At 43.2% G+C, this 18,989-nt stretch overlaps 1 protein-coding gene across 6 annotated transcripts in view; it reads right to left on the bottom strand.

Annotated features, from left to right (window-relative positions):
* SRGAP1 (SLIT-ROBO Rho GTPase activating protein 1) overlaps window positions 1-18,989 on the bottom strand; it is a 160,039-nt gene that overhangs the window by 94,024 nt on the left and 47,026 nt on the right. For all 6 annotated transcript variants that reach the window (XM_056574285.1, XM_056574284.1, XM_056574281.1 and 3 more), the window contains one exon: window positions 5,650-5,845. In XM_056574285.1, coding sequence (XP_056430260.1) covers window positions 5,650-5,845 — 196 coding nt within the window. The remainder of the gene's footprint in view (window positions 1-5,649; window positions 5,846-18,989) is intronic.

An 18,989-nucleotide genomic window follows, 5' to 3' on the forward strand; every position in this document is an offset into this window, starting at 1 on the left:
AGCAGCAGACGGACCATACAATGATCGGAAACAGACGGCTAAGGTGGCCGCCAAGAGAAAGTAACAGTCATTAAATAATCATGGGATCCTTAAACACTCTTCTCAATGTCTTCGTAATTTGGAAGGAGCCTTGTTCTCAAGGGCTTGTTCTCACAGATGCTCTATAAATATGATAGTTGCTCCCAGGTAACAAGAGATTAAACAGCTAATGTCTAGTAAAAATTCCTTTAATCCAGCCCCAAAGCCCCCGACACATTACCAGTCATTTGAAAAGCAACCCCACCTAAAATCTACCCGTGAGAGACCCAGATTCTGTTCAATAGGTGCAGCTAAGCAGTTTGTATCCATAGGGGATATAATGTTATCATTTATTGAACGAGACGACTAGTTGCTTAGATCAGTTGTCATTTCCTTTTCTCTACACGGGCATCGACTTGCAAATGCACATAATCTCAGAGACAGCCCAATGCAGGTGATCAGGTGATCGACAAGGCTGGAGGTCCCTGAGGATATGTTGTCACAGCAGAATGTCCGTGCAGAATTCCACGCAATCCCATTGATTTCAATGAGATTCTGCTGCACTGTTCACACAGTAGGAAATCTTAATCCGAGCGTCCACAAAAAGAATACTCGTCTATTCTTTTTATGGATTTTGCATTGAAATGCATTGGTGTCTAGCGCCCGTGGGATTATTAAAATGTGTGTGAACATGGCCTAAGAGGGTAAATGGAAGAGGTTGTCTATGAAAAGGACCTCTTAGGCGCCAGCCTGAACAAGATCAAAAAATGTGACTGAAATGTAGGCTTCATATGAACTAGTGGAAATTATATAAAAAGGAGACTTTTATAGGATTCAGTTCAACAAGCTTCACCAGCATAATACAAGAGCACCCCCAATGTATAGGTACATGATAACCAGAACTATACCTTAACTAAATAATCTTCTACATGACCTCCTAAGCCTTTCATGAAAAGCTTTGTAAGAACACACAAGTCAGTGAAGGATGAGCGGAATGCAGCCAGGCAATTGTAAGGCTGCATGGAGACAGATATTCAGCCAGGTATTAGGTAAGAATTAAAACTATTTGTGCAGAGAATCATTTTAATAATGATGTTGTTTCTTCAAGGATGTATCATATTTACAATGCAAGTCCTAGTTCGGAGAACAGCTGGCCCCTGACAATCTGTTGACAAGAGCAAAGCCTTGAGCACTTTGCATAACTTCAGCGCAGATCTCATCCGTGCACCCCGGAGTTGTTCAGCAGATGAAACCTCAACGTGTCAAAACAGCTGCAGGGCTGGACTTGTATAGGAGTAAATTACAACTGGGGCGCAAATATAAATACATTTTACGTAATATCCCCAGTCCCATACAGTACGCTTATATCCAAATGGTCAAAGCATGGCTTACACCGCCCATGGATTCGTTATTTCAGATGGCCATTTTTAGAACAATGTGGCATTCACAGTTGGCTTGTGAAGCCTTTTATTTTGGTATCATACCATAAGTTAAAATGACAATTTGCCGCTCAGTCTGTGCTGTGATCTGGGGGTTAGCCCGGGCTTCCGCTAATGAAAAGTAACTAAGGCTATGTTCAGATGGCGGAATTTCCATGCAGAATCCTGCTAAATAATTCCGCCAAAATTTACTACTGACAATGTTAAATGGGATTCCGCTGTTCCACGCACACATTCAAGACCACTCTTAAAATCTTGTGGAATTGCGAGTGGAATCTGAACTCAAGGGGGCTTCGAATTTCAGAGGAATTCTGTGATTTAAGCACACAGAAATTATGCCAGAATTTCACAAAACTGCGAAAAATGCACAGTCTGCTTTTCTGTGTGGAATTTGAGCAGAGGTGCAGAAATTCCGCTGTGTGAGCATAGCCTTACAGGGGTACTCCCACCCTAGACATCTTATCCCCTATAGGATAGGGAATAAGATGTCTGATCGCGGGGGTCCCGCCACTGGGGACCCCCAAAATATTGCATGCGGCACCCACCTGTTTCTTGTCCAGAAGCGCTGGAGGGTCTGGGTCGCGACCACAGGAACGGAAGTCCGTGACGTCAGGACTCCGCCCCCGTGTGACGTCACACCCCGTCCTCTCAATGCAAGTCTATGGGGGGGGTCCTGCTAATGGCAACAAGGGGGGGGGGGGGTCCTGCTAGCTACAAGGGCGGTGGGGTCCTGCTAGCTACAAGGGGGGGGGGGGTCCTGCTGGCGGCTACAAGAGGGGGGGGTCCTACTGGCAGCACCGAGAGGGGAAGTCTTGCTGGCTACAAGGGGGGGGTCCTGCTAGCTAAAAGGGGGGGGGGGGGTCCTGCTAGCTAAAAGGGGGGGTCCTGCTAGCTACAAGGGGGGGGGGGTCCTGCTAGCTACAAGGGGGGGGGGGGGGTCCTGCTAGCTACAAGGGGGGGGGTCCTGCAGTCTACAAGTGGGGACTGCGGTCTACAGGAGGGCTGCTACTAATGTCTGCAAGGGGGGCTGCTGTCTACAGGGGGCTGCTACTAATGTCTGCAACCATCTATACTACCTACTAGGGGATAGTACCTACTACTAAAGGCAATCTTACAGCAGAGTCACCTGCACTAACTTCAATTTATAGGTAGATAGTGCAGGTGACCCAGTTTCTACCTCTGCTCACCATGTGAACGTCAGCGCAATTACTCCTGAGACATTGGTCTCGCCGCCAATGCAAATTCCCTGTTCTGCCCAATGGAGAAGAGAGAAATCTTGGCTCATACTACAGCAGCCGCCTCCATTGTACACAACAAGGAACCTACATATCAGCACGGTAAGCAGCGCCAGAAACCAGGTAACCTGGTGACAGATTCCCTTTAAAATAAAAGTACTCGTAATTGGTATCGGCGAGTACTAGAATTAAAGTATCGGTACTCATACTTGGTCTAAAAAAAAATATTTTATCAGGTCATCCCTACTTCTGGCACCAGTTGATTTAAAAAAATATATATATGTTTTCCACTGGAGTGCCCCTTTAAGTAAGAAAAAAAAAAAAAAAACCACTTTCTTTTCTAGTTCCCATGCCACCAACACTATATATAATAGAGCCCCACTGCCCAGCGCCCCCTTGGTTTGGTGACATCACATGCCCCCTGATCCGATCAGTGGATGCAGCATTGTCCTTTCTCAACCACTGACTGAAATTACTAAGCAGAATTCCGGTCAGAAATTCCGTAGTGTGAACCCAGCTTAAGTCTTTGAAATGGTCTTGCAAGTCAAATAACTCAGTAAGGCTAAGTTCCTATCTGCATTTGTGTGCCCCACTTCATTTCAATTCATCTGATCTGTTCAGGAATCAGAAAAAATTCAAATAAACGTTAACATCAGTCCCCCTAAGTTTACACCAGTTTAGTCTGTTGTCCGTTGCATACCAGTCACCGAAAAAAAAGCCTAAAGGAGATGGTGAAGAGGTGAGGCATCTGTGGCTGCAGAGAGAACCCATGATTGGATGACTTATTTGGGGGCTCCAACAGCGTCTTTGCCATCTACTCATCCTTATCCCCAGCAGTAACATCAAAACTTACAATATGTGCATTCAATATTGTTTAAAGAGTTCTAGAAACCCAGTCTAGTATCAGACAGAACCAAACACTATTCTCCTTCTCAGTGCTTGATCACAAACTAAGGTTCCCTCTTTGATGCTGCCTTTTATAGCTTCCTGTACCTGGGAGAGGAGGAGTTAAAAGAATAAAAATCTGTAATTTAAAATAAATAAATAAATAAATGAAATGAGGAAACCTATAAACTGAGGCAAACTGTTACAGACACATTTAACAGACAATTCAAACAGATTATTTGAAAAAAATGGACCATTTTCATTAGTTTGTATCAGTTTTCAATATCATCTGTTCAACAACATGAATGGGTCTTAACTGAATGGATCTCAAATGCAGATGTGACCCTAACAGTAATATCAGTTTGTGAGAAAGCGGGGTAACAGCCACATTAGCTGCCATTACAGACTACTCACAGCTTTGTCACTAAGATATACAGATGTAATCAACATTTTGGCACCTTCAGTGATTTCGCAAAAAAACTAAGAATAAATCTAGTACAATATATATTCCCAAGGAATGGCTCAAAAGGCACCATTCCTAATACTTGGCTGCACAATCTTTGGTAACAAAGACCGCTTCCAAATGCTTTTTGTCCACCACCATTCTCTGAAAAGGTGTTGTCTGGTGAGCAGAAAAGGGCACTTCAGCCCTGGGTATGTCTAGGAAGTACCGTATATACCCCCAAAAAACCCAGGAAAAGTTATTGACTCGACTATAAGCCTAGGGTGGGAAATACCTCACCCCCCTTGTCATCATCCCCCCCCCCCCTCTGTCATCATCCAGACCCCCATCATCATCCCCCCCTTCATCATCCCCCCCCTGTCATCACCCTGTCATCATCCCCCCCTTCATCATCCCCCCCCTGTCATCACCCTGTCATCATCCCTCCCTTCATCATCCCCCCCCTGTCATCACCCTGTCGTCATCCCCCCATCATCATCAACGCCTGTCATCATCCCCCCCCCCCCCCCATCATCACCACCTGTCATCATCACCCCCCCATTCATCATCACCGCCTGTCAATCCCTTCATCAGTGGTCTTCAACCTGCGGACCTCCAGATGTTGCAAAACTACAACTCCCAGCATGCCCGGACAGCCATCTGCTGGATCTGAAGGTCCACAGGTGCAAGACCACTGCGGCCTTCATCATCATCCAGACCCCCCTTTAGTTTTCTACTCACCTCCCCTCGGTGGGAAGGAAGGGCGAGCTGGTCCGTGCCATCTATGCTGCAGGGACCGTCCGGTGGGGAGGGTTAGTCGTTCCAGGCTGTCCATCTTCACCGGGAGGCCCTCTTCTCCGCTCCGGGCCCGGCCCCGGACTAGTGACATTGCCTTGACGACTACGCACGGGGACGTTCATGCGCAGGGACGGACGTCCCTGTGTGTCGTTGTCACGTCACTAGTCCAGAGCCGGGCCCGGAGTGGAGCAGAGGGCCCCCCGGTGAAGATGGACTGCCCGGAACGACTAACCCTCCCCAACAGACAGTCCCTGCAGCATAGATGGCCCGGACCAGCTCACCCTTCCTTCCCACTGAGGGGAGGAGAGTAGAAAACTAAAGGGGGTTCTGGATGATGACGAAAGCCGCAGTGGTCTTGCACCTGTGGACCTCCAGATGTTTCAAAACTACAACTCCCAGCATGCCTGGACCGCCGATGGCTGTCCGGGCATGCTGGGAGTTGTAGTTTTGCAACATCTGGAGGTCCGCAGGTTGATGACCACTGAAAGGGATTGACAGCCGGAGAGTTCACTCGAGTATAAGCCGAGGGCGGCGTTTTCAGCACGAAAAACCGTGCTGAAAAACTCGGCTTATTCTCGAGTATATACTGTATACCCCTTCTGAGATGAGAGGGAGCGGGTACCAATGACTGCAACATATATTTCCTATAAAACTAGTTTTAACTTAATTCGCCTCATAAGTTTTTATCAAAGTAAAATTTGTCTATTAGCACAGGCACATAAGCAACATTTACAAGCGACACCCCTAGATAATAATAATGCTAATTTAATTAACAACAACAATAAATAGATTCATTAATAGAATTATAGAATAGAAATAATAGAATTATTACTTGTATTGCTGGTGATCTTTTGTGCTTCTGGTTTTAGCCATGAATCTCTCTGCAAGTTTTTCCAAATTCCGGGAATATTCCATTTCAATTTCGGATTTCTTGCGGAAGAAGTCCTGGAGGTCTTGAAGGAGTTGAACTCTCATCTCTGTTTGTTGCTCCAAGCATTTTTGTTGTTCAACCAGCTGAGCTCTTATCTCTGCAAAATAAAGCAAATAAATGTGAATCCTCAGATCAAATGCCACGTTCACTATGATGCTGACAATATACTCATGTCACAAAATAATGTACAAACACAAGAGGTTAAATAATGTTATCACAATGAAACTGTGCATTCTGAAAAAAATGGAAAAAGGGAATGACGGGGGGAAGGGTTGATTCTCATGTAAATGATAAACCACAGACTCTAAACTACCAACATCAATGAGGTATGAAGCAACTGCTTCCCAATATATCTATATTCTTTTTAACAGGTAAGATATGTAATCGCAGTAGCTTTATCTTTCCTCTACCTTCAACCATAAAATCAACAAAAACATTTGATCACAAAAGCATTATATTATACTGCTCAGCGAGAATTGAATATGAGTAAATGAGTATTGGGAGTATTAACAATATAAAAGGTATACAAGATTAACTGTAGAATAGAAAAATTACAGTGGGTGGCCCCAATAGGATTTAAAGGAATGTTTTTCATTTGACTATGCTACAGGGGCAGTACAGTTAGTGTAGTTCATAATATAGTGTCTGTACCTGTGTGTGACGGTTTTCTCACAATTCTTTAATTTTCCCCTCACTATTTATTTTTAACAGCATACAAAATGACTGTTGTCTCGGATTTTTCCCAGCTTGCAATGCAGCCGAGACCTGACTCACTAGTCAGCTGATGACAGGGAGCCTGTCTGCTTCAATGGGTGGGGAGAGCAATCTGCAACTAATGCAACAGCTGTAGGCACCCTGATTGAAAACCACAGGTCTTTTGTTTCAATGGGTGGGGTGGCTGATGTGTGGGAGGGAGGAAAATGGAATTGTGGGATTTGTAGTAAAAAAAACATAAGTCCAACAGGAAATACAAGTTCACAAACAGCTAGCCACAGTGTTATGGTAATCTCACAACATAGCCATTTAGCTCCAAGACAAGCGCAGATCCTTCCTAAGCATGTCCATTACTGTCTGCCAGGTACGTACTAAAATCACCTTATGGTGGATAACCCCTTTAACATTACAATTCTGTGCTAGAGAGCTTATATGTATCACAGCAACTTTAGGGGAAACCCCCTAAAGGGGGACCCTAAACTAAGACCCTAATAAAAGTAACTTATTACCTTCAGTTAAAATACATCACTTGTCATACAACATGTATGTGTAATGATTTACAAAGTGTCTAGACCACAGCACAAGATTAAAAGCACAGCTCCAGACTGTCTCCCCTCTTATTTATCAGATGACCGTGTTTACTTGTAAAGGGTGGACGTGCACTATATAATTGTAAGACCATCCAAGAATAGGTGAATAGATCGTATTAAATAAGGGTCAGTCTGAAGAGCTGCTATTTAAAACACCCAGTTAGGGTACATTCACACCACGTCTTTGCAATACAGTTCCCGTATCAGGTTTTTGATGAACGGATTCCTCAAAACCAGACTAAACTGTATCAAAACGTGTGTACAAATTTTAAGCCATATATGGTTGAAAAACGTATGATGTCCGGTTACATCTGTTTTTTAAGGAAAAAACATTTTTAACTTTTCACTCAATTTTGAATAAAGTTTCACTTGTTTGAGTGAAATTCCAAGAAAAAAACCTGTGCAACGTCAAAAACCGTATGGTGCAGACCAGATGGAACCGTACGTATGAGGGGGGGGAAGAGTAGAATTTTTAAATAGCAATAGCACTGTTGCTCTCTACGATACATACGATGGCCAGTCCCGAATCACGTCAGCTGACGTAAGCCACCGTCAATCATTGTAGTCATCAGAGGAGGAGTGCAGTCAGTTGGACAGCTGCGCCAATCCTCTCTGCCGCAGAAGTCCTTGTCGGCGCCACTGCCAAAGGAGCCCATGCCACCGCCATAGCAGCCCCCGTTGCCGAGCCACTGCAATGCCACCGCTGTGGAGCAGGTAATATCGCAGTATCTTTGCAACGCCCAAATCAACATATCGCAATTGGCAATAATCGGGATACAACTGCCATTGCGATATATGGTGCAGGCCTAGTACACACCTAATAATACACTGAAATATAGCTACCTCCCCTGCAAAAGAAGGAGAAAGACTCATCTGTCTTTGTTGTTTTGAAGAGATCACAGCTGTTAACTGCAATGGACTTTAAAACTATTAAGTAAAAAAGACTTTCGCGTTCCGATTTCCTTTTCTTAATATGCCAACTGGCACAGACAATGTGGCATGTAACAATTTTTATGTAGTGCTTGTATTTCTAAAATAAGCAGTTCGGCAGCAATATGGAAGCACAGTCTACCTTCCAAAAACACATTCTACAAACCCTCCAAGAGCAGAAACACCATGTCTTATAAACCATCTGCTACAATATCTTGGCTGCTCTCAGAACAGATCTGAAAATACAGACTCCGCTCTAAGGAAGATTTATCACAGGGCAAAAAAACTGTAGTAAACTGTGACACGAAGCTATGCTTGCCCATACTAGACATACATTTGTTTTCCTGGCGCACAAAGTACCCTGAATATACCGTATATACTCGAGTATAAGCCGACCCGAATATAAGCCGAGGCCCCTAATTTCACCCCAAAAACCCAGGAAAAGTTAGAATTTTGATGTTGCCTTGATGACGACGCACAGTGTGTCCCTGTGCGTCGTCGTCAAGGCAACGTCATTATTCCGGGGCCGGGCGCGAAGCGCGGAGAAGAGGCCCCCCCCCCCCCCCCCGGTGAGGATGGAAAGCCCGGAACGACTATCCCTCCCCACCGGACGATCCTACAGCACAGATGGCCCGGACCAGCTCACCCGAACGTTCCGCCGAGCGGAGGTGAGTACAAAACTAAAGGGGGGGAGGGGAGGGGGGGGGTCTGGATGATGACTAGAGATGAGCAAACTTACAGTAAATTCGATTCATCACGAACCTCTCAGCTCGGCAGTTGATTACTTTTCCTGCATAAATTAGTTCAGCTTTTAGGTGCTCCCATGGGCTGGAAAAGGTGGATACAGTCCTAGGAGACTCTCTGCTAGGACTGTATCCACCTTTTCCAGCCCACCGGAAAGCTGAACTAATTTATGCAGAGAGCCGAGAAGTTCGTGACGAATTGAATTTACTGTAAGTTCGCTCATCTCTAATGATGACGAAGGCCCGGGCAGTGGCCTTCAACCTGCGGACCTCCAGATGTTTCAAAACTACAACTCCCAGCATGCCCGGACAGCCGATGGCTGTCCGGGCATGCTGGGAGTTGTAGTTTTGAAACATCTGGAGGTCCGCAGGTTGAAGACCACTGAGGGCGGAGAGTTCACTCGAGTATAAGCCGAGGGGGGTGTTTTCAGCACGAAAAATCGTGTTGAAAAACTCGGCTTATACTCGAGTATATAAGGTATGCCAAACTTATTAAGAGCCTCTTCATAAATGTGGCTCATTTTGCCCAATGAAATGCTGGTCTTCCTAAACCCTCACCAGTGACTTACAGTAGTCGCAGTTTAGTCTGACTGTGCTTCTGGCTCAAGAATACAGAGGGGACAGCTGAGAAAAGGCAACAAGCTTGTAAGATTTGAAACAGATCATTTAAAGTATTACCCGTGACATTTGAAATGCCCAGCAGACAGCAGGCAAACGCTCCGTGTTTTCCCGCACACAGATCTGAAAATTACTGTTTGTCTTATAAGACACAAAGGGATGCACACTGTGAAGTTAATAGTGGCTCAGCTGGATGCTGTTTTTCATTGTAATATTTTTTTACCATGCTATTAAATGTACTTGTACACAAGAAGATTCCAACCATACCTAAATGCCTGGCTGAGTTTATTTTTGCAACTGTAAGACAATATTTTAAAGTGTACCTGTCATATCACAGAAAAAAATAATGCTTTTATGCTCACTAGGTCATGCATATTCTTTATATGTATTTTTTATGTGTCTAGCTTCTGTATTTGGCTCACAAACCTATCTACTTTCTACTACTGCTCACTCATTTTGACATCCACTGCTCAGGAAGGGTTGTGTCCTTGGCAAGCACTGAGTCTGCCATCACTCACCATGCATTCACTTTCTCCCTGAGTCTGTTGTGCAGTGCTGGGTCACTTCATCTAATCAATACCGGCTGCTCTGTAACCCTTTTCTCTTTGTTTTCCGACAGCAGTCTGATAGACAGGACAGGAGTGAGCACAGAGGAGTGCTAGTTCCGCCCTCACTTCCTGAAATTTGTCCCAGCCAGTGCTTCAGCTGGGACAAAGATAATGCTACAGCTGGACAGAATTAGGTTCTTTCTTGTATAGGAACCCCTACTGGTCTTTCTTATAAGCAATGGGTTTTATACAAAAAGGAGGTTCTATAAGAAGGTTAATGTTTTGTCACATACAACATATAGAAAATCTTCAAATCTGACAGTGCCACTGCCAATTTAAATAGTAAGATACAGGACATTGATGTATGTGTTAGTATTACAAGCAGGCCTCTATGCGAGTCCTCGCTCAGTTCCAATAAAGATTTTGCCACCAAAATAATCCCATTCAAATAACTGGAATGGATTTACACACATTGCCATTCCTACCTAGGTGTGATTAACAATCCAGGGCATGGTGGAATTCCCCCCTACTCTCCCCCAAGTCTCGCGCAGGCCCAAAAGCATAAGTAGCTCTGTTCATGAGCACTACTTCGCACTGAATGCTGCAGAGTGTCTGGGTCAATCAAACCTATGTAGGTGTGATTAGGCATGAAGAGGCGTGATTATAGCCCTGGGTGCAGTGATTACTTGTCAACGCCACACCGCCTAGGGAATTACTTGATGACAGTGTGGGATGTTTAAAAAGCTTGATTTCTCGAGATGACAGCCATTATTCCTGGACATGGAAACATGGAAGGAACAGTTATGGACAGCTACAGAATGTGATGCTATTGGTTACAGGGTGTTAAAAGTAGTGATAGGTTCCCTTTAACAATGTTGCAAATTTATCAAGTCGGATTGTGCGCCAAACTGTGTCCCTGTGCCCTGAAAAGTTATGCTCTTGTACAGATAAAACTTGTCTCTCTCTCATTTGGACAGTAATATGCACCCCTATGGTGAGTCTCTAATCATGACAGCTCGTAGCTAGGATGACTTCCCCCAAATAGCCTGTAAAAATGAAGATCACTTCTAGGCTGCAGGCAAAAGGCAGCCTGCAGTCTACTAAAGCAAGTGACTGCTGCCCTAGTTTGCAGCTGAAAGGTATGTCGGCCGTGACGTGTGACAGAGAAAGGTAAGTTCTTCCCAGTGCCCTTCTAGAGTGTTGTTATGCCCTTTCTTTTGTTTTGCAGCCCTTTGAGGTTTTTTTTTTGCACAAATATAAAAAAAAAAGTTTGTAAACTTAAGTGTTTTCCCACTGAATGCAACACTTTCATTGCCTTCCTTCCATATACAGTAGTCCTAATTCAGGGTTTGCCCTCTTCTGCTTTTCTTTCTATTGTCATTTCCTTTTCAGCAGCAGTCCTTTTTTCCTTTTGGACATATAATGCTCTATACTTTTACCTGCTACAAACGCACGCCAACATAATTAATTTAAACAGATATGCCCAAAAGAAATATACATGAGCGCCTAGACTACCCACTGTAGTTAGATCATCATCTGAAACGCGTGCATCACATGTGCTTCTTCACTCCAGTCCCTGCATACTTAGAAGGTCTATCAGCATTAGTCTATGCCTAGTGGCCTATCGTATATGAGACCCCTTAGCAATACAGCCTGAAGCAGCTTCTTTTCTTCTAGTCCATGTAATCTAATATGAAGAAATGATCACAACTGGCTGCAGTTTCATCTACACGTACACACACAAGCTCATGACTGCTAGATCACATCGTGGAATATTTATCAAAACCTGTGCAGAGGAAAACATGACTAGTATCCTATGGCAACCAATCAGATCGCTTCTTTCATTTTCAAAAGGGCCTCTCAAAAATGAAAGAAGCGATCTGATTGGTTGCTATGGGCAACTGGTCAACTTTTCCTCTACACAGGTTTTGATAAATCTCCCCCATGAACGGTAAAACCACAAGTCTACTTTGCGTACAATAGCAGCAGCACTCCTTCACTGGAAAAAATAAGGGTTAAATGGCAAATGAAGACAAAATACATTTTCATTTAAACACATAAGTAGCAAAGCTCTAAATTTAAATTCCATCTATATTCTGTTTTAAGTATAAAAATATGCAAAATGCCAACCTTGGTGTCCTTATCTGACCTCTTCATAGCAAAGACAAGACCTAGGTTTAAAGCTGAAACTTTACACACACACACATACACACACAACACACACACAACACACACACAACACACACACAACACACACACCACACACACACCACACACACACACACATACACATACATACACACACACACACACAACACACACACACATACACATACACACACACACACAACACACACACAACACACACAACACACACACACAACACACACACAACACACACATACACATACATACACACACACACACACACACATACACACACACACATACAAACACAACCAGCATTACTGCTAAGTATCAAAAAGACAATTCTAAAAGTTCTGTAACAGTTCAGATAATACTCTGAGTTGACATTTCCAAAAGCTCTGTTATGACTGGGGCATTTGGGAATACAACAGCTGCTGGAACACAAGAAACAGAGAAATTCAAACAAACACAAAGTGATCAGCAAGAAGCGGCCAAGTTTATAATACATTCACTAATAACTTTTAGCCAAAGGTCTTTTCTTACTAAGTCAATGAAAAGTCAGGCCAATAAATAAGTGAATGGCGGCACAAACTGCTAGGTTGCCTTGGTAAATGTGTCAGGCCCAAATTCGGTTTATTTTCTTTTCATGCTCCAAAAAAATTAATAAAAGGAAAATCTCTAAAACCATTAAGAGCTTCTTACAAACCATGTCCTGAGCCAAGAGAGCAATGGAGTCTAAGGACTGTTTATAAACATGAAATTAGTATTGACCACGCTTGACCTAAATGAACTGAAACAACCCCAAGCTGTGACATTAAGCTCCTCCAATTAATATTTAGAAATTGTGGAGGCCCTTGTGGTGAAGCCTCTTGGCCGATGTCCGACTTAGACAGCAGCAATCATATAGGATGGCCAAATATGTAGCCAGCAACAATTTCAGAATATAAAGATTTATATATTTATATTTTTATTCAAATAACATTCCACATACATTACATAAAAGGCAAATAATGATTGACATAAAATGTAACTCTAAACCAGTGCATTATATCTAAAGTACATGGTGTCAATCACAACCCACTTTTCATATGCCCTATAAGTATCTATTGATGTAAAAAAAGAGGACATGTATTAAAACCATATACTCAATCATTAATGTTCTACCAAGGTGGCCCCACAATATCAGTCACCGGCACAGTGTACGGGGAGAGAAGCACTTAGCCACATGCTTCATTCCCTGCTCGTTCTAAACACTCAGATCCTGACCGATAAAAACATTTGACATGTCTCTAGACACATGTCAAAAGTTATTTGAAGGGTACTCCACCCCTAGACATCTTATCCCCTATCCAAAGAGTCCCGCAGCTGGGGAACCCCGCGATCTCGGCTGCGGTACCCCAGACATCCGATGCTCGCTCCGTGCTGGATGACTAGCGATGCAGGGGCTCATGATGTCACGGCCAAACTCCCTCCCATAGACTTGCATTGAGGGGGTTTGACGTCACGACCCCCGCACCCAGCGTTCTGAACTAAACATTCTGGACTATGGGGCAGTGGGGTACCCCTTTAAGATGTACCTGTCTATATAGAGTAGTCCATGCTATTCCTTACTTTAAACCTAAACTATACTGACATATAGCAGCCAGACGGAGGCTTAAAAGACATTGTTTTGGCCCATCTGACTAATGGATCCTAAGGAAGATGTTTACCATGTATGTCAGGTGTTTTTCCAACATACACAGAGGAAAAATGCAATGTCAATCAAGGTTTACGATCTATACATTTCTAACCTTGTATATATTTCAAGTTACACAGCCTGTGTTACAGATGACAGCTGAAACCACAATTCTGCTGGATGAACTGGGACCAGTTGACAAGCTTGTCTAGATGAGCTGCCGCAATACATTCTGACAGGTTCTTTCCTAAAATTAGATTACCTAGAGAGCTGGAGATATATTTTTTCAAGTTCTGCACAGGCACTGAGCATGCAGAGAGTGCAAAGAGATTATAGCTCAGGAGCATGCAGAGTCAGCAATAATATATGCGACAACTCAAAATAAGTAGAGCAAGGTATGTGTAACGTTTTCAACTTCTACCAACATTATGCAAACTACTGTTTAAATGTGAACATAAAGAACAAGAAAACATCTTTAGCTTAGGTTACCACTATCGCTGTGCATAAGGACATGGTCACATGGCTAATAACCACATGGTTAAATGCACCTATTTCCGCATCAAACAGCACACCGTTTTGCTTTAAAAGAAAGACCTGCTCCCTTTAGTTTCAAATGGTGAAGGTGATTTAGCTCTAAAGCTCCCATTTAAATCCATAGGAGTTTCAGGACAGGACCCCTGGTGCTGGCTGAGACATCGAAGAAAGCTGTGGCGCAGTTCTGCACATAAGTGAAGGGGCTATGACCATGCAGACCTGGGCAGTCCTCACTGACAGCAATGCAGTCTATGCGTAATTGCAGGAAAAGAATAAACATGATCATTCTTTAGGCGGAATCTAATTTTGGTGAAAAATGTTTGTAGTTTGAACCAGGGCTGTGGAGTCGGTAGATAAATGTTCTGTCTCAGACTCCCCAATTTTTTGTACTTACGACTCCGACTCCTCTGTATTAATATGCGAATGTATTATAGTTTAAGCTAACAATCGGAGTTTACAAGTTTTTATAGCCTTAGCTGAATGGCAGCAGTTTTTCCAATGGTTTACAGCTTCAGTCTTGAACTATTGACCCTTCATTCTCTTCACTTATACAAGTGTCTCTAGTCCTGCAAAAAATATATTTACTAAATCCCTTATCAGTGAGAGGCTAGGATACCCATGGATTCCCTGTAACAGCAGAACACAACACTATGGAAAGTATAAGTATTGCCGCTCCTAATTGTGCGCTGCGTGACATATAATGAAGCACATGAAAAGCATGATTCTTCACAGTCACTTAACATGTTCGTTTTGGGGTTACGTGAGGCACTGCATGCATTGGTCTTTATTCTTATAGTAGAGAAGTCATTAATTATAACTTTTTGTGAATTGGGACATTTAAACTTGTTTTTTTTTTCATTCCAATCTAAATTTAGTAGGAGTCGGAGCATTGTTTGCCGACTCCAAGTACCCAAAATTTTGACCGACTCCTCAACTCAGACTCCACAGCACTGGTTTGAACTGCATTGACTGCAAAGTAAAGGTGCTGCAGTACTGAATTGGGCCCTAACAGTGACTATTTATAGTCCGTTTTCTAGGTTTATACAGTTTCCATGCAGAACTCAATAGGATGGTCAGCTGTGCTTTTGAGACCGATATATAAAAAAAATATTAGCACAGGCAATGGACCTAAAGTAGTCACTATTTGACTATGTTCCATCCATTAAAGTCATTGGCCCCTGCTAGGAACATGACGGCAAACCTTTTTAACAGGTTCCCAGAGTATACCTTTGACATGTACAAAATGTGGTGTGAATGGCCCCTAAAGGACCTAGGTCATGTCTGCTCACAGTCCGCCCCTGCCAGTTTTCATTGGACAGTCTCAGACAGTATAGGCACACCCCAGCTGGTAACACCCAGATGGCTACTTACTCTTACATCCCTAATAAGAATAACAGGGCATGTAACAGTACAGAGCAATAAAAACAATATTCAAGAATTGTTATTTCATGAAAAGTACATGGATTTGCAAGAGTAGATGAATCAAATAAACATGATGTTTTCAGCTTTATCTACATTGGGTAGTTATACAGCTGGAAGGACGCCTGGTAAGAGTTGTAAAAGTATGAATCCCTATGGTAAAATAAAGAGGGAAAAAACAACTTGTCTCAATTCCACCTCAACTTACTGAGACCGCTTCACATTACCAGAATACAGAACAAATACCCTGCATCAAATAAACACACAAAAGCTGCAAAAATGACTATTTATTTAAAATCAGTAATACACTTCTATTGCAAATAAAAGAACAGGTAGATCGGGGGGGGGGACAGCACACTTTCTTGGCACAAGAACCCAAATGATTCATAAAGCTTCAGCTAACAGTCTTTATTGGGTCTCAAATAACCAATCCATTTTGGGGCATCCTGGGCTCCTTATTCAAGTTACAAAGGCAGATCTGCTGTCTCACTGGGCATGCTACCAAGCTGCTGGGCACTCTGGTGTGTTTCCCATTAACACCTACAATTACTGCTGTGCCATTATAATAATAGCACAACCAAGCTTGGTGAGCAACATCCCCTATATCCCCTTTTACTACAAATACACAGAACATGTTACGCTTGGATATTTTGCTCTTACTTCTTGCTGGCTAAGTCGCATCAATTGCAGAAAAAAAAAACACTATACTCAAAAAGAAAAGAAAATCATTATCAATATTAATAGCTAAAATAACTTTATATTATAATGTGCATACTGGTCTTTTTGAAGTTCACTGTGTCTATTAAAAAAATCGTCTCACTCTATTAAAGTAGACCAGTCATTTCATAAAATATTTGGCAGGTCACAAAGACATGAAACATTTTAATCTGTGGGGGTCCATGTGCGGGGACCACTACCGATCGCTAATGAGCTGGAGAAGCGCTTGGCAAAGTGCTTCCCTCCCTGCCTATAGAAAGTCTATGAGCCAGTCTTCAGTGAGCGGTGATCACTGAGACAGTTGGGAGAAACAGTGCTCAGCTAAACACACTCATTCTAGCAATGGTTCGTGTTCTCCGCACCCAGATCCCCACCAATGAAAACTGTTGCCACGTCTCTATGACATAAAAGTGTTCTGAAATGGCTAACACCAACTCAGATCAGGTGTTTATATTGAACCACCCAGGTCCATATAACTTTTAAGAGGCCAGAGGGACAATGTAGTCGGGTCGGTCCTTACGGTTGACTCCAGTTATCCATGTACTACTTGGATGGCTCTTTGCTTGACTGGCTGATCTGGAATATTTCATTTTCCCTATAAAGGGATGGCTACATAGACAGTAGCCAAAAAGATAAAATGAAGAGGTATGCTTGTGTGGAAAGAGTCAATCGCAAACAACCTTAGGATGACCTAATATATAATCCATGAGGCCTATTACTGTTATTATAAGGTTGTATTTACACAACCATTAAATATCAGACCAAGTCTCAGAGACTGTAGGTCTAACGATCACCATGATCCTTTCAGTTCAAGTCTCCAGGCCCATGGTTTCATGTAGGAAGGGGTCTTTCATTTGTTTTAAAACACTAATTACAAGAAAATAACGTAAATGCGGTAAAAACTAATTATTTTGTCAACATTTTTACAAAAGCATACTAGGACGTATATGGCTAGATACCACAAATACTTAATATTAGAAACCTATTATGGTTATTTATGTAAAGTTGTATACAAACCCTTGTCACTTTTACTGATGTCTGTATGGAAGCAAGTGATGGCCAACTGCAGTCCAATGTCGGGACAACATGTCAGCTGGTAGGGAACAGGTATGAAAGGCAAATAACCTTTTTCTTTTTTCTTTTTAAAGCATATACCGTATACTGCTTTTGCTAAATAAAATAAGCCTAAACAACTATAGACAGTATAGACCTGATTTACGAAGAGTGTTGGGTTTTAATAAGTGTAGAATGTTTTTTCAGACTTCCACTCTATTACCTATGGGGATTGGTTGGTAGAATACGCCCTTTTTTCAGTCGAACAACATTTAAGGGTGCATTCCCACTACAATTATGCAATACAGTTGCCTTATCAGGTGAGAAAAAAAAAACAAAAAAAACAGGCACTGCCTTATCCGGAACCAAGTCAGACTACAGTTTTGAGTCCGGCAATAAAACCAGATACGGTTCAAAAATGAGCCGACCGGAGACATCTGACTCTGTTCTGCGGTATATCATAATCCTAGTGGGAATGTAGCCTTACACGGATTGAGCGGCTTCTGGAGGATTGCAGGATCATATGGGAATCTTGAAAAAGTACACTGCTCAGAAAAATATAGGGAACACTTTAACAACACAATGTAACTCCAAGTCAATCACACTTCTGTTCAATCACACTGTCCACTCAGGAAGCAACACTGATTGACAATCAATTTCACATGCTGTTGTGCAAATGGAACCGACAACAGGTGGAAATTAAAGATAATTAGCAAGACACCCCCAATAAAGGAGTGGTTCTGCAGGTGGTGACCACTGACCACTTCTCAGTTCCTATGCTTCCTGGCTGATGTTTTGGTCACTTTTGAATGCTGGCGGTGCTTTCCCTCTAGTGGTTCATGAGATGGAGTCAACAACCCACACAAGTGGCTCAGGTAGTGCAGCTCATCCAGGATGGCACATCAGTGCGAGCTGTGACAAGAAGGTTTGCTGCGTTTGTGAGCGTAGTGTCCAGAGCATGGAGGCGCTACCAGGAGACAGGCCAGTACATCAGGAGACATGGAGGAGGCTGTAAGAGGGCAACAACCCAGCAGCAGGACCGCTACCTCCATCTTTGTGCAAGGAGGATCACTGCCAGAGCCCTGAAAAATGACCTCCAGCAGGCCCCAAATGTGCATGTGTCCACTCAAACGGTCAGAAACAGACTCCATGAGGGTGGTATGAGGGCCCGACGAGGCATTTCTTTGGGGGCCCGCACAGCCCTCCGTGTGCTTGCCAGAGGTAGCCTGACTGCCATTAGGTACCTAGATGAGATACTGAGACCATATGCTGGTGCGGTTGGCCCTGGGTTCTTCCTAATACAAGACAATGCTAGACCTCATGTGGCTGGAGTGTGTCAGCAGTTACTGCAAGAGGAAGGCATTGATGCTATGGACTGGCCCGCCCGTTCCCCAGACCTGAATCCGATTGAGCACATCTGGGACATCATGTCTCGCTCCATCCATCAACGCCACATTGCACCACAGACTGTCCAGGAGTTAGCGGATGCTTTAGTCTAGGTCTGGGAGGACATCCCTAAGGAGCCCATCCGTCACCTCATCAGGAGCATGTC

This window comes from Hyla sarda, chromosome 4 (assembly GCF_029499605.1).
Source record: "Hyla sarda isolate aHylSar1 chromosome 4, aHylSar1.hap1, whole genome shotgun sequence".
NCBI classification, from domain to species: Eukaryota; Metazoa; Chordata; class Amphibia; order Anura; family Hylidae; genus Hyla; species Hyla sarda.